Source organism: Gopherus flavomarginatus, chromosome 1 (genome assembly GCF_025201925.1).
Source record: "Gopherus flavomarginatus isolate rGopFla2 chromosome 1, rGopFla2.mat.asm, whole genome shotgun sequence".
NCBI classification, from domain to species: domain Eukaryota; kingdom Metazoa; phylum Chordata; order Testudines; family Testudinidae; genus Gopherus; species Gopherus flavomarginatus.
In genome coordinates, this window is record NC_066617.1 from 167,350,294 (window position 1) to 167,366,152 (window position 15,859).

The 15,859-nt window shown below is 42.1% G+C and overlaps 1 protein-coding gene across 26 annotated transcripts in view; it reads right to left on the bottom strand.

Annotated features, from left to right (window-relative positions):
- Positions 1 to 15,859, bottom strand: part of ABI3BP (ABI family member 3 binding protein) — a 325,810-nt gene that overhangs the window by 47,124 nt on the left and 262,827 nt on the right. For all 26 annotated transcript variants that reach the window (XM_050956429.1, XM_050956543.1, XM_050956513.1 and 23 more), the window contains 2 exons: positions 8,737 to 8,820; positions 7,004 to 7,114 (listed from right to left, as the gene is read on the bottom strand). In XM_050956429.1, coding sequence (XP_050812386.1) covers positions 7,004 to 7,114; positions 8,737 to 8,820 — 195 coding nt within the window. The remainder of the gene's footprint in view (positions 1 to 7,003; positions 7,115 to 8,736; positions 8,821 to 15,859) is intronic.

Consider the following 15,859-nt stretch of genomic DNA (forward strand, 5'->3'; position numbering starts at 1 on the left):
CCCCCAAAAGAAACATTTCACTTTTTTTGGTTCAAAATGATTTCATTTCAAAACTTTCTATAATTTTATAAACACACGGTAACATTCTATACCTTGGGGGAGCATCTTGGAGCCCCCATAATCCTCATTTTTATATAATCGTGATCTTACATATAAAGCATGCCTGGTAAGGTATCAGGGGAAAGGTTATGATCTACTAAAAGTCATTTCTCTATCCATATATGTATATCATTAATGCATATGAAGTTATGAGAATTGTGTTGTATGGTTGTCACTAAAACATGCTGTAATCAGCCAGATATTAGCTTCCCAGAGGCAACAGCAAGGAAAGTAACCAACACTTGAGCAGGGTATCAATCCATCCATCAACAAATATTGTCCAGCAAGGGAGCTACAATGCAATGACTCACCTGCATGAGGCCTCACCGGGGGAATTGTTCAACCTTGCCTGGAGACTAGGCAATGCACCCAGACATGCTTGGACTTGTGTTCCCCAAGCACATGGGACTGAGCTTATAAAACAGACACAGTGGCCATATGCTGTGCCTTTTTTCCTGCCCCTACCTATACTGCAAGGAAAAAGACACTGAGAAGGAGACTGAAGACTCCAACTGAGGGGACTGGCCCAGATTTTAAGGATGAAATCTGTTTACTATGGACTGCAATATCCAGTGCGGTGAGAAAAACTGTTTAGTCTAGTTGTTGCCCAGTCTTATGGGGTTGAGAGTTTACACTGCGTGTTTATATTTTATTTCTTTTGGTAACTAACTCTGACTTTTTGCCTATCACTTAAAATCTACCTTTTATAGTCAATAAATTTGTGTAACTGTTGATCTTTACCAGTGAGTTTTTATGAAATGTGTGGTAAATCTGCTCAGGTTTTGCAAAGGCTGGTGTATATCCACTTTCCATTGATGAAGTGGTGAGTCAATTAATAAATTTGCATTGCCCATCTTGAGCAGGGTAAAATGGTATATTCCTGAGGTACAGTGCTGGGAGCTGGAGGGATTAGTCTCTGATGTCTTTTTCTGTGTGGTTCATGAGTGGCTCTGGGAGTATTCATGCAATATAGCTGGGTGTGGGGTCTCCATATGCAGTTGTGCTGAGTTATAGCAGCACCTGGAGAGGTTTGCTGCTGATCATTAGCAAGGCATTGTGAGAGACAGCCCAGGCTGGAGAAAGTTAAGGGGGCAAAGTGGTCCCACAGTCCCAGGCTGCACCCCAGGGATCCCGTCACACACACGTCTGTTACAGCTATCCCCCTACTCCATTTTGTTTCTTACAGCTGTCCCCATACTCCATTTTGTTTTTGTTCTCCTCCTGTGGTCACCCCTCCCTGGCTGTTAAGTTGTTTACCAGGGCCACTGCCCTTCTCAAAGGGAGGGCCCCTTAAGTTGTTTACCAAGAGCCATTGCCCTTCTCAAAGGGATGGCCACTTGTGTTGCGTGCTAAGTGGGACCACTGCCTGTTCAAAGGGTTAGTCCTGTTATCACCTTGTTGAACCTGGGCTTGGTGTAGGGCAGGCAATATCCAGAGCTGCAAGACCTATTGTGTTTTTAAGATCCTGGGCATGAGTCATAGGCCTCATGTGCTTTTGAGTCACCTATTGCACAGAACTCTGCCCAGGCATGTCTCTGTGCTCACCTGCAGTTTTTTTCCTGTGCCTCCTCCCTTGTGACAGAGGGAGCCTATCAGGATTACTGGCGGGAAACTGCCTAAGTTTGCCATTAAAAACAGACATTTTTGAAACAAACATCAGAAAGGTTCCTGCATTGCTGCCTGGTCTGATCAGCCAGGGGTTCTGGGGGGTCCTTTCTCCACTCTCGTTTTATTTTTGAGCATATCCTCGGTTTTTAAACCCCCCCCCACGAAGAACGAATTGCTGCCTGAGAGATCTCCTGATTATCGAGACAGTACCGAGCCCTCCTTGCTTCTTCTGATGTTGCTGCTGCTTCTGCCTTTGCTGCTGCCTTGGGGACTGGTAAGAAGCCCTCTGTGAAACTTTCCATACTTTTATTTTATTACTTTAGCTGCTGGCTCTGTTTCCCTAGCACACAGACTCAAGCTAAACCTTGGTCTGTGTCTTAAAACCTCTCTTAAACTCCACGGCGCTTTGCTGCTAAAAATAAGCTTGTGCGCTGCTAAGCTCTGCTCCCTGCTTTCAGCTGTATCCACTGCTGCAGCCACCATCCCTTGGCTTCCTTGGGAGCTGTATCCTGGGCACATACCATTCTGCCCTCTGTAACTTCCCCATAGCATAAGGTGCACCGTAGGTTTTGCTTTTTAGTTTAATAAGTCATAGTTTGCTAAGATCGTAGAGCTTGTAAGTTTCACCTGCCTTGTTATAGTTTGCTGTTTTGTTGCTCTGTATAGTTGCTTGTTATAGTTTGCTTAGAATTGTGATATTTGTTGTTTTGCCTAGTCGTTGATTAAGATAGATTTAAAAAGCCATTGCCTAGTTGTATTCTGTACCTGTTTTACTACTTTGTATAAGCTGCTTGTAATTTATATAAATTTGATTAAGTTAGAGGATAGATAAGGTTTTTACTGCTTGAATTCATCTTCCCGCTGTCCCAATCTCTCCCTGAACTTTCCCGTGTCTGTTTTTCCCCTGCTCCAATCTCCCCATCTGTGCACTTCTCCGTGTCTCCCTGTGGTAACCCCTTGCTGCTTCCCCCCAACCCCTTGTGTAAATTCCCAAACCCTTTGCCGCTTCTTTCCTTTTTTTTTTTGGGTGTCCCTCTAGCCCTTCTTTACACCTCTCTGCTGCCTCTCCCTGTATCCCCTGTGTTCGTGCCCCCGCTCCTCCGCTGCCCCTCCCCTACCGAAGATCACCATCACACTGCTCCGTTTGTCTTCACCCCGCTGCTCCGCAACTTCCCTGAAGTGCTCTCCGCTGCTGCAACCTGCTTCTTCCCTCAGCCGTCTCCCCCATTCTCCACGTGCCTTCCCATCGCTTACACGTTCAGTGCCCTCCCCTCTTGCTGCTCCCAGACTCCGCTTAAGTGCGCTCCAGCTGCTCTTGTCTCCCGTACCTCCAGCCCGCAGGCTCCTGAAGACTGCTCTGGGCTTCAGAGTCTCTCGCTGCTTGCAGCTGCACTCTCCTCTCATCAGATACCACTAATCACTCACTCCCCTCCCTCCTCCTGTTTCTTGACCCAGCTTTTAGGTACACTCTTGCTATCACAGCCTCACAAATTAAGTCAGTAATTTTCTACATTGCATAATTTCACTTATCACCCATATTGTATTATTGCACTGTGACTCACATTTTACTTGTGGTTATAACACCCCATTAGTTGCCACCATTTCTCTAATATACTTTGTATATCATTTTTATATAGAAGCTACCATTTTATTTTGCATTTTCTTTTGGGTAAGTTTTGCATTCCACACTGTATCTAGAGTTGTTCCTATATAAAGTTAAGTTGCTTATTGACTGTACTGTATCCCATTGTGCTGAACCCCACTTACTGTACCCCACTGTTAAAACTCCCTACACTGTTCAATAAGAACCCCCCCATCATTGTCTATTGTAAACACCTTATACACCCCATCCCATTGCATTTCATTGTTAAATTCCCACCACTTCCTTTTCCCTTTAATAAAGAAATTAATTGGCACCCCACCTGTGTGGTAATTGCTCCCCAAGATCCCATATACCTGCAGGCAGGGACAACACACATTAAAAAAATGCTCTAAATAGAAACCTAACTCTTCATTGAACCCAAAACAAAATTGACTTTGACTTTTCAATTTGCCAAAAATTAAATAAAAAAATTTCAATTTGATCTGAAACACAATTTTTTATTTTTCTGAATTGCAAAATATCTGTTATTTGCCCAGCTCTGTATGATACACAAGAACATCGCTTCCAAACAGACAGTGGCTTTGGTCAATCAGACATAAGGACAGAAATGGAAATTCCAGTAAGGCTTTCATTCTTGCCATCAAATTTCAGGATGTTTATAGAAATCTTTTACTTCCTTTCTGGAGATTTTGAATGGCTAAGCAATAACTCCTCCCATAATGCTCAGCTTGTATATAATATGTTACTAATAAGAATTTCCAATGGTGGTACAAGAAAGAACTATGGGAGAAAATTATGGAAGGGAAAAATCAATGCATAATTAATTAAGGCTGTGGAATAGTCTCTGAAGAGAATTGGTAGAAGCTTCATGATTTGGGACACTGAAAACTAAACTGGAAAAAACATTAGGAAATGTATGATGGAAGAAAATCCTGGCCCTGAGAGATGGCCTGGATGAGCTAATTGGTTTATTTTGTCTTTTAAAGTCCAGGATTCTATGATAGTTACTAGCTAATATGTAAACTGGCCCTTAAGTTATGGGAAAAGAGGATGAAAATATGAAACACTGGTAGATCTATCAGAGATCTAATGAAGAAAAGTGCAAATGTGAAGTAATTCTTGGATATGAGAGAAGTCTCTCCAGATTTACACTAGTTCATTGGTGCCCAAACTTTCCCTGTCATGCCCCCACTTACCAGCAATGGAATCTATCTGTACTCTCCTCCATTACTGCACAATCAAGGTTTCCTCAGCAGAGGAGCTTGGGCTGAAGGGATGGTGGAGGAGCTGGGGCTGGAGGCAGAGAGGGAATGAGGGAAGAGCTGGGCTGGGGGTGGAGCATAGGGTGGATTGGAGCTGTGTATGGGGACGGAGCTGGGTTGAGCGCAGAGTGAGGCTGGGTGGTGCTCCCTCCCTGCGCCCCTTGTGGGGGCTGGCCAGGGCCCCACGATGTGGTCCACGAATGTTCCTCTGTTGCCTCCCGCCAGGAGGGCACACCCCACAGTTTGGGGACCACTGCACTAGTGTAACAATGAGCAGAACCTGGACCCAATTCATCCCTGGCCTGAGTCCATTAAATCAATGGAATCACACCAAGGATGAAATTGCCCCAATATGTTCCAGTTACAACATAAATTTAAAAATATATTAATCAACTAACAGCATTAACTCACACCTGGAACTACTGTCATGTCAAGGGGGAAAACAGGCCCACAACATTTCATGTGCATTTGTTCTTGTGTGTGGTAAGAGGAGAAACAGGTAATGCAATAGTTTGACGCAATACCAACATTTCAATACTGGAGACCTGGGGCAAACTGGTTAATGACTCCACAAAGTGAGTTCCTCTGCTGAATACAGTGCCCGGCGCACACCAGCTTGCACAACTGGCAATCTCTATCCTAGAATTAACATCAGAAGCCAAAACTGAGGTGAATTAGAAGATCTGACTGGGATACATTTGCATCACATTTGCCTGCCTCTGGTCAGACCTAGCAGCCTTTCACACTCATGAGTAGTTACAGCCACACAAAAAGTAATATGCATGTATCAATACATCAGACCCTGGAAATAACAATGAGGCTTGGCCATTCTTAATTTATCTCTTTTATTTATAAACCAGTGACCTATTACAAACATAACCCAGGTTTTCATTTAACACAATTTTGCAGTAAGTCACAAAACCACAGAACTAAATCTAATGTTGTCCGTAGTAATGGATTTTATTTCAGTAAAATCAAACTTAGAAAATGCAAATATTTGTGATATATGCTACAGTTTAACATAAGAAGTATTTCTGCAGTTTGGTCTAAACAGAATTAGAGAATTGCAATACAGTTATTGGATGCAGGCTCAAGATTGTCTAATAATGCATAGTACAGGTGAGTTTCATCTTATGCGCGTTTAACATGCACAAATTCAGCTTTGCGCGGTCAGCAAAAAAACCCACAACAATTTTACTGTACCTGTAGGGTGGGCGATTCCACCAGTCATTACACTCAATGTAATTTTGACTATACGCGATTTTTGCCTCATGCGCTGACAGCAGAACGTAACCCCAGTGTAAGATGAGACTCGCCTGTATTACTATTCTTTTAGAATAATAAATCATGAAGTACAGTTTTGCTTGGAAGAAGTTCAGTAACTATCCTCATATTTTGTCTGACTTTATATTTTATCACTACAAATGTTTTTTTTCCCTCCTGCTGATAATAGCCCACCTTAACTGATTACCCTTATTATAGTTAGTATGGCAACGCCAATTTTTCATGTCCTCTGTGTATATATATCTTCCTACTGTATTTTCCATTGCATGCATCCGATGAAGTGGATTTTAGCCCACAAAAGCTTATGCTCAAATACATTTGTTAGTCTCTAAGGTGCCACAAGTACTCCTGTTCTTTTTATATCAACAGGAATACTGGAATCACAAAAGTATTATTAATACTAGAACAGACAATCTGTCTTATGAGTCTGATTTCCTGCCTCCAGTAATAGTAGTAAACAACTGAGCTGCAATTTTCAAAGCAGAGCAGAGGATTTAGCCACACACTTTTCATTAATTTTCAGTAGAAGATGTGTGGTTAATCCACTGAACTGCTTTGCAAATCTCAACCCTGATTTTTTATGGGTCGAATTCCCCTGAAAATTCTGTAATGCTGCATATGTTGGACACCATTTTTCCCTTCCTGGTTCTTACAGATAATCAGTTACAGATATATCCTGAGGCATGATGTTTTATTACCTCTTTCTGAGGCATGCATGTGATAACTGTAAATGCTATTATTGGTCATAAAATTATCTACTGTAAAGCTTTTAAAAGGAAATATTGACAACTTGCATCACTCCATTATGCTTTCATCTGCACCAGTAGGACTGATTATACTGAAATCTGGTTAGAGAAGGAACTGGACTGGTGTGTGAAGGCAAAAGAGCATTAGACGTGCTCATCTCAGGAGAGTAGCTTAAGTGCAAGCCACATTCAGCCTGTGCTTCATCAGATCCAGCCTTTGTATGCATAAAACAGATATCCAAGGAAATTCAAGTGGGAACGTTGCAGAACTTGCCTTAGCTAACAAAAATGGACCTGACCCCGTGATGCTCTGACTGCGCTCAATTCAACAGGGGTTAAGCCTATTCAGCACATCACAGCAACCAAAAGCATTAAAACTGAAAATGAAAAGGCTGAAATACCTGCACTCCCTGGTTTACCAGTCACTGTGTTTGGAGGCAATGGTTTTCTTCGCACTTGTGTGGGCTTGGCAGGTGCTAAGGGAGGATGCCGACGGCCAGGTGCTGTAGCTACTGTATAAATATTACAAGACAGTACTGTTTAACCGTTTAACCACAAACCATGTAATCAGAAAGAGAAACAGGGCTAACAGCTTTATTTTGACTTCACAAACAAAAATTTTATGGCATGTGCTTCAGCATTCAGAAGAGCAGAAGCACAGAAAGGGAGATCCTGAACCAAGTTACTTATTGACCTTAAATTCTCTGCAGGAAAAGTGCATGCCTGCAGGATTAAACCATGCCTTTATCAAAGCAAGGCAGCCAAGACAGTCCATTTGAACCGCTCCTTTCTTTGACAGGTTACACAAATGCTTCAGAGATTCATTTAGTGTACACAGTTACTTTTGTCAAGAAGAACATTCCTGTAGGCACAACTGGATATTTTTTCTTCCAAAGGATAACCACCAGCTGAGAACATTTGGAATTCTGCAATTAAGTGTCCTATTCCCAAATCCCATCAATATTGTATTTTTTTTTAACTACCTTGCATCTCTGCTCATGACAAAGCTGGAATCACCCAAAAATACTAAATGATTATTTTATTTTTAACAAATTTTAAGGAAGACTTAAATAGTTTAGTTATGGAAGAGGTACAGAATGGGCAGTGCAAACTTCCCTAAACTGAATGGCCAATATGGCTCGATTTTGTAAGCCCTGTTTCTCTTTTTTTACAAGCAAATTAAGTGCCAGTGTTCTATCTCAGGATTATGAACACACCACAGTTTATAATTAGTTTAGGAGGCTTTTATTTGCACACATTCTTTGAAGTTTTAACATCAGACAGGATTCAAAAGGAAAAGCCTTTCAAAAACATCAGTAAGAGCATAAAAGTAAATTCATGCACAGCTTCAGAGAGATGCTTTTTTTTTTCCAGATTAAATGCTAGTTAACAGAAACGCCAAAGCAGCAGTTAATATGGGTTCTTATAGTGAAGGCAGAATGATACCATGTATATATTACTTTTCATTAAAAGCATGCAATTCCTAATATGCTTATTGGAATACAATTAGCTTGATAAAAAGTAATTTGCTGGGTGGGCCACAAAAAACTCAATTAAAGCATGAACAGAGTGATTATTATTTTGACAATATGAATGCTTTAAAAAATATAGAAAGTTCATGGGAATTTAATTCTTGTGAAAATTGCCAAATTGACAGCCCTGGACAGAGACAGCACACACAGAGGAAGTGCAAGCTTCCTTGTACTGCCTTTCTAATTGTCCTCAACCTTAGTCTGTAGTGTGTATCCTTATGGGTTAGATGGTAATTTAGTCTAATTTAGACCCATTTCATCCTTGGGTCTCTCCTGAGACATCCAACAAGAGTGCCAATCAGTACCAACTGTGATGGTGTTTTTGTAATCTGGCTTCTTGATCACACAGCTTGCCAAACAACCATCAAATGGTAACAACATTTGGTCCCCAGCTGATGATCTAGAAGTGTAAATTTCTTTATTCTATCACCAGTCTCCTGAGCCATGAGGACATATTTTTCTGATGAGAAATGAGAGATCCTATTTTATCTACTTCAGCAGATATAATATGTTTTGTTTTGTTTTTTGTCATCTAAAAAGGCAATTTTATCACTAACCTCATTTGTGAGGAACTGTGACATGGTCTTCATAATTAATCTTACCAGATTCCGGCTTCTTCCTTGTAATATTGGATTCCAGTGATATATTTGAGCCCATGAGAAAGTTGGTAAAATTCTGAACTGTTTCTTTGTCACATGCAAAATAAAAGGAAATAAAGTAAATGCATACATGACAACACACACACACAAAAAACTCATTTTCAAACTCTGGATAAAACAAACATGATTCTCAGAACATACACCTATCATTCATTGTTATTACACTTATTGAACCTCAAAATGTGCCAGTTGCTTTCTAGTGCAAGGAAGAAGATATTGGCTCTGGCCCCAAAGAGATGGCAACTTAATTTTAGACACAGTGCAAAAAAGGGGGCAACAAGCGGTAGAAAGGGGTAGTGAGAGCAAGGACTGGGTAACAGCAGTGAGATTCCATGGTTACTCAAGAAAAGCTAGGGTCCAACACGATAGAGAAAAAGCTTGTTTCCTTTTTCAATACATAAATTAAATGTGCTGACTCTTGTAGGGGGTCAGCTCTTTTTTCCTCCTAAAAAGACTATCTGTTCATCCCCAATAAGGAACCACTGGAGATACACTGAACCAAACACAGACCATATTTGGACTACTGAAGGCAAAATGTGGGTAAAATTCAGTTTGTATATAAAGGACTGCCCTACTTACAAGTAATGTAAAGAGATTTAAAAAAACCACAAAGTTGAATGGCACTATAAAGATCAACATAAATATTCTTGGTACATAACTATTTTTGGAGTAACTGTTTTACATATTGACAATTAAGACACATGTAGACTAATCTTAATATGCATTCCCCTAACAAGATGAAGGTACATTTACATATCCCATTGGTTGCACAATGGCTAATGTTGGTAAAATGAGATACAGGAGATTCACTGCAATTTTTTCACATTTTTGGACAATCCATCTGAATAGTTCTCCTTAATGTGCCCAGTATGTTATGTTAAAAACAATTAATCACAACAAAGTTTTATCACAATTTACTTTCCAGAATGACTCAGAACATTGTGTACTTAAACTTAATTTGGATAACATGTCAAAGAAGTCAACTAAATTAATATAGCACAGTATCTGAAAATGAAAACCACAGTTGAATAACTATCAATTTCAAAATCAATTCCAACATGTCCATGACATTAAAAACAAAGATTTTATAAATTTAACAGCTATCATTAAGATTGTTTAAGTGTTATATGTACTGTTCCAACAGTACAAATTGGATAATTTTTTTAAGTAACTTCTTATTCACTGATCACCTTTTATGGACCTAATACTGGCAAAACTCTGACTGGCTTCAGTGGAAACAGGATCTGATCTTAAAACTAATCCTGAGACGTTTTCTGATTACTTATCAAGCTGAATAATAGCAGACTGGTTCCAGTTAAGTCTTCTAGGCAATCTTATGGCAGCTGTCTTGAGTGGCCGCTGTAGCGCTACAGTAACCAGGACAGGTACAGTCTTACTGAGCATGTGATGAAACCCAATCCAAAATGATCCCAAAGTCATCAGTTATCATTACAGATGGGACCTGTCAAAGCAGCTGCTCCAGAGACAGGCTGTGGTATGACAAACCCACCTGCTTCAGTTTCCCCTCAGTCCAGCCTTAAAAAGAGCACAGTCTCACTCACTGCCCAGTTCAAAGTCCCACCCCGGGGCATAATTTATGCATGGCACACACAATATTCTGTAGAATACGTGTGGGAAAACCATTCTCCCAGTTCCCACAGTGAAACATAGAAAAACACAGTGACTTCCATTCCCCTACCAAGGACATTACTTCAGGTCACCCACCCATGAGTTTACCAGAACTCTGTTCCCAGTTCCTTTCTGCCCTGGGTTCCAAGGCCCCAGTCTCTAGACCATCCACCTGAGCATGACTGGTCTCATGAGTTTTCTACCCAAATACAATGCAATGACTCAGGTCTTTTCAGGCTCCTGGCTCTGGCTCTCCAGATCATGAAGATCATCACGCTAGCCCCTCCTAGCCCTCAGCCCTTTTCAACCTCCAGCACAGGCTTTCTGTCTCAGGAAGGTCAACAGGATAGCCTCTCCACTGGTCTCTTACCTTTTAGCCCTTTACAGCCTCCCTTCATTGGCCCTCCAGTTTGGTAAAGTCCGCAGACTAGCACCTCTGGCAGTCTCCTTCCCTGCATTCCTTTCAGCTCTCTTCAGCTTCCCTGTCTCTCCTGCCTAACTGTCACTTGTCCTTTAAGTCTGCTCTCAGGCAGTTTTCCAGATCTCCCACTCACCCAGTCTCCTCCCTTCTAGGGCTCAGGTGCCCCCTTTTAAGCACAATTAGAAGGAAGCTAATCAGTCACAGGTATACTGGACCCTGCTCCCTCTTAAAGGGACCAAACAGGCCCAAGCCACAACATTCAAATCTGGAGCTGGGCGTGCTTCAAAATGTGGGAGGATGTTTGGATGCAGGATTCTGATTTGGACCCATATCTCATAATGATTATCTTTTCAAAGTACCTTTAACAGCTCTGTATTCTCTTATGATGCTCACTAATAACAGAATGCTTTGCACTTAGCTCTGATTGGGCCACAACCTCAGCTAGTGTAAGCCAGCTTAGCTCCACTGACTCCTTGCTGAAACCAATGTGAAACTGCAAACCTCCATGATTTCAATGCAAAATAATATATCAGAGCAGGATTCCACCCCAGTTTTTCCCTAAATTTAGAAGAAGAAATTATGGTGGTTACTTGACTTCAGTGGAACTATGTTGATTTATACCAGCCATGGATCTGGCACTCTTACTAGAGAACATAAAAATAGCCATACTGAGTCAGACTAATGGTCCATCTAGGCTAGTATTCTGTTTTCTTACAGGGTCAAATGCTAGATGCTTCAGAGGGAACAGGGCAATTATCGAGTGATTCATCCCACACAGATTAATTTGCTCCATTCTCACTGCTACTTCCCTTTCAACAGCATCTTCTGCTATTTTTATGTATGTAGTGACAGGGTCAGGCCAGAGGGCTAGAGGAGAGTGATTGAAAGTAGATACATTAGCCCCAGATTAAGCAGGTCCCTGTTCCCTGAGTAAGATAATGGGCTGTTCCAGAACAATCAGAAAGTTGCTGGAACCAATTATGGCAGGCAGGCTAATTAAGACACCTGGAGCCAATTAAGACGCTACTAGAATCAATTAGGACAGGCAGGCTAATCAGGGCACCTGGTTTAAAAAGGACATGACCTCACTTCAGTCAGTGAGGTGTGTGTGAGGAGTTGGGAGCAAGAGGTGTGCAAGGAGCTGAGAGTGAGAAGGCTTACGGCTGGAGGACTGAGGAGTACAAGCATCATCAAGCATCAGGAGGAAGGTCCTGGGGTGAGGAAAAAGGTGTTGGGAGGAGGCCATGGGGAAGTAGCTCAGGGAGTTGTAGCTGTCGCAGGAAACACTGTAGATAGCTGCTATTCACAGGGCCCTGAGCTGGAACCCAGAGTAGAGGGTAGGCCTGGGTTTGCTCCAAACCTCCAACTCCCTATTTGATCCAGGAGGAGTTGACCTGGACTATGGGTCCCACCAGAGGGGAAGGTCCCTGGCCTATTCCCTGACCCACTAGGTGGGTCAGCAGAGACTGTGGGGATTGTTCTCCTCCCTTTCCCCAAGCTGGCCAGTGATGAGGTTAGCTGAGTGAATGGCAGGTTTGAGCCACCGGCAAAAGCAGCCAAACTGAGGGCTGTCGCGAATCTCTGAGGAGAGCAAATCTGCCAATAAGCACAGCACCCACCAAGGCAAAGGAGCAACTTTGTCACAATATATATAAAAAGATAATGCAACATTTTATTGGATAAAATAAAATTCTATGCTTTCAGGCTAAAAAGACCCTTCTTCATAACACTTGTTGTTAAGAACTAATATGATTATAAATATCTTCTGCTAATGTATATGGTGTTTGGTAACAATACATGAAACAATAACAAATCTAGTCTCAGCAAAAACCACTGCAATTTTCTCCACTGTCTAATCTTTACTTAGCCACTACTTTAGGGTGAAATTCATCCCTGTGCAGAGGGACAACACAAGGTCTGTGTACCACTTAAGCACTTTTTGAAGGAGCAGAGAGAACTGTCGTGGAGGAAGCAGTGGCACTGGAATGGGGGTGTGGGAGCAGAGGTCATAAGGAATTGTAGGAGGAGACTCTTTCTTCTGAGGAGAGAGAAGAGCAGCTGCCAGTAGAGTTAGGAGAAGAACAATATATTCATCTTCAGTGTATTTCATTAAGAATGACCCCACCTGACTTCAGTCCTCTACACTGAGTCACACTACCACTCAGTCACATACAGATCCACAGACTGGAAATGGCTTAAACCAAAACCCTGAATCCAATTGACTCTGAACTTCAGGAAGTTCAAAATCCAGAACTGGGTTTTGTGTTCTCAGGCTTGTTTCCCCTGCAAGTATAGAGCATGGTTATATCTGAGAGTGACTGAGTCAAATAGAATTCTTCTGCGTACTCCCATTCCTGCATGCCTCCATCCTTACCTCCCAAAAAGGATTTAGTGACTATAAAAATACAATTTGATCCTCAGTGTTGGTTAGTCATCCCTAATTTTCAATAAAAACTTGGAAGGCACAACTGGATGTGATCTATTCAGCCAATATCCGTACTTTCCACTGGTTGGCTTTCCTGTTTAGTTCTTGAAAAATCCTGTCTCCATCCTCAAGTTCTCACCTGCTTTCTCATCTTCTGCCAGTGGGTTTCTGGGTAGTTTGAACTAAAAAAGCAACTTCACAATCTCAGAATTTCAATATTTGAGGTTAATAAAACTAACATTTACTGACAATATCTCCAAAGAAAACTTGTTCATTTCCCAAACAGAAGGTAGATCTGTTACTCTCTTGACATTCTGCTGGTTCTCAGAGTGCTCATTACTTTCTGGTTATATTAGATATTGTGACAAACCCAGGTCAGTGGGGTGCAGGAGTTTGGTAGAGGGCAAATATACTGGTCACTGGGTGAGTAGTTTTCTGTTCCCTGAGTGACCAGAGCAGGGTCTGCACTAGAGTAGTCAGAACTTGCTAGAACCAATTATGAAAAACAGGCTGATTAGAACACCTGCAGCCAATGAAGGCAGGCTAATCAGGGCACCTGGGTTTTAAAAGGAGCTCTCTCCAGTCAGATGGGGAGGAGCCAGAGGAGAGGAAGTGCGTGTGAGGAGCTGGGAGCAAGAGACACAAGGAGCTGAGACTGAGAGGGTGTGCTGCTAGAGGACTAAGGAGTACAAGTGTTATCAGACACCAGGAGGAAGGTCCTGTGGTGAGGATAAAGAAGGTGTTTGGAGGAGGCCATGGGGAAGTAGCCCAGGGAGGTGTAGCTGTCACACAGCTGTTACAAGAGGCACTATAGACAGTTGCAAATCCATAGGGCCCTGGGCTGGAACCCGGAGTAGAGGGTGGGCCCAGGTTCCCCCCAAACCTCTCAACTCCTGACCAAACACAGGAGGAGTTGATCCAGACTGTGGGGGGAGATCACTGAGGTGAGAAAATCTGCCAATAAGTGCAGGACCCACCAAGGTAGAGGAGGAACTTTGTCACAATATCTAAAGTCATACTCACACACAGCATAATTTTACTCTTAGACAATTAACAAATGATGCATTTCATTTCCCAAATTAACTGATTGATATACATATACACACACACACACACACATATTCCCCAGTATTTAAATTTCTGGCTGACCTGCTGAACCTCCTGTAAATTATCATTATTTAGGCAATTAGACATCCAGTAATCCTCACACCTAGAAAGGTATGATTTCGCTCAAATTCTGATTTAGTTATAAAAGGAGATGGGTTTGGACAATGAATATTCTTTAGATTTCAAAGCACTCTATAAAGATGGCTCAGAATTATTACTCCCATTTTACAGATAGGGAAACTGGAGCTCTGAAGTGTCAAGTGACTCACCCAACGTCACACAATTAATCAGTGATAGAGCTGGGATAAGAACCCAGGTCTCTTAATTCCTAGTCTGGTATCCTGTCACAGAACTGCATTGCCTCTCAAAGCCACCCCATATAACTGATGTGATTGCAGTCTATTTTCAGATTTATAGCATTGAAATAACTCTTTACATGATATATGTTAACTAACTCTCACACAGCAGAGGACTCAAAATGGCGTTACAGGTCAGGCATGAGATCCATTGATGGGTCTGTATGCAAGCATCCCTAAAGGGTGCGGGGCCAGGACAAATCAGCCCCTGCCAGCTTGGGGGCCCCGCTTTGCATTGGCGACTGGGCAGAGTCCCAGTTGTGTGGGACAGCAGCCAAGACCCTGGTTGCATGGAGGGGACTGCAGCATCCCCTGCATGCCTAGTTCCCTCGCCTATGTCTTCCAGGACCAACTATGCTGGGCAATTGCACCGGCCCATGGGGCCCCCCAAAGCGCAGGGCCTGGAGTGGTTGGCCCGATTTGCCCTACCCAAGGGATGTCTCTGTCAGTGTGAGTAAAGATCACACAGTTCAATATCTGTCTGAAACAGAAAAATATGCTGAACACCATGAGACATAGGGGAATTATGTTCTAGTTTACTATGCTATCCCAGAGCTAAATAATCAATACAATATGTAGGCACATTGACAAAACCATTGAACTGCCCACCATGCCAAACACAGCTAAATTAGGTCATCTTGAAGAAAACAAGCCGATCTTATATGACAACTTATATGGCATTTAATTAGGCAGTATGGAAAAACAAATCCAGGGTTTCCAGGAGAAAGGACAACAGAGCCACAACACTGGCATGGTTGTTCTGTTTTCCCTGTTGCCTGATTAAATGGAGTTCAAAGTTGCAAGTCAGTGTGGTTTTGTTCATTACTTCAAGGATTTAGTGGTATTTGGACTACCCAACACCATGCTGTTTGTCATGGTATCTGTCAGTCTAGTGTAATGGTTTATCAGGAGAATTTCTTCTCAGCACATTCACCTTTTGAACAGGGATGTGTGTGGCTGACAGTATTTGCGTGTGTGTTTATATTTTTCTCTGACTTTAATCATGCCTCCTGGAAACACTCATTCAACCTGGAATAACACAATATCTAGCATCCCCCACCCCAATTGCAGAAATACCACAAGACCACCAAATCTCACTTTATTTTCACAACATAAATGGCTTTTGCC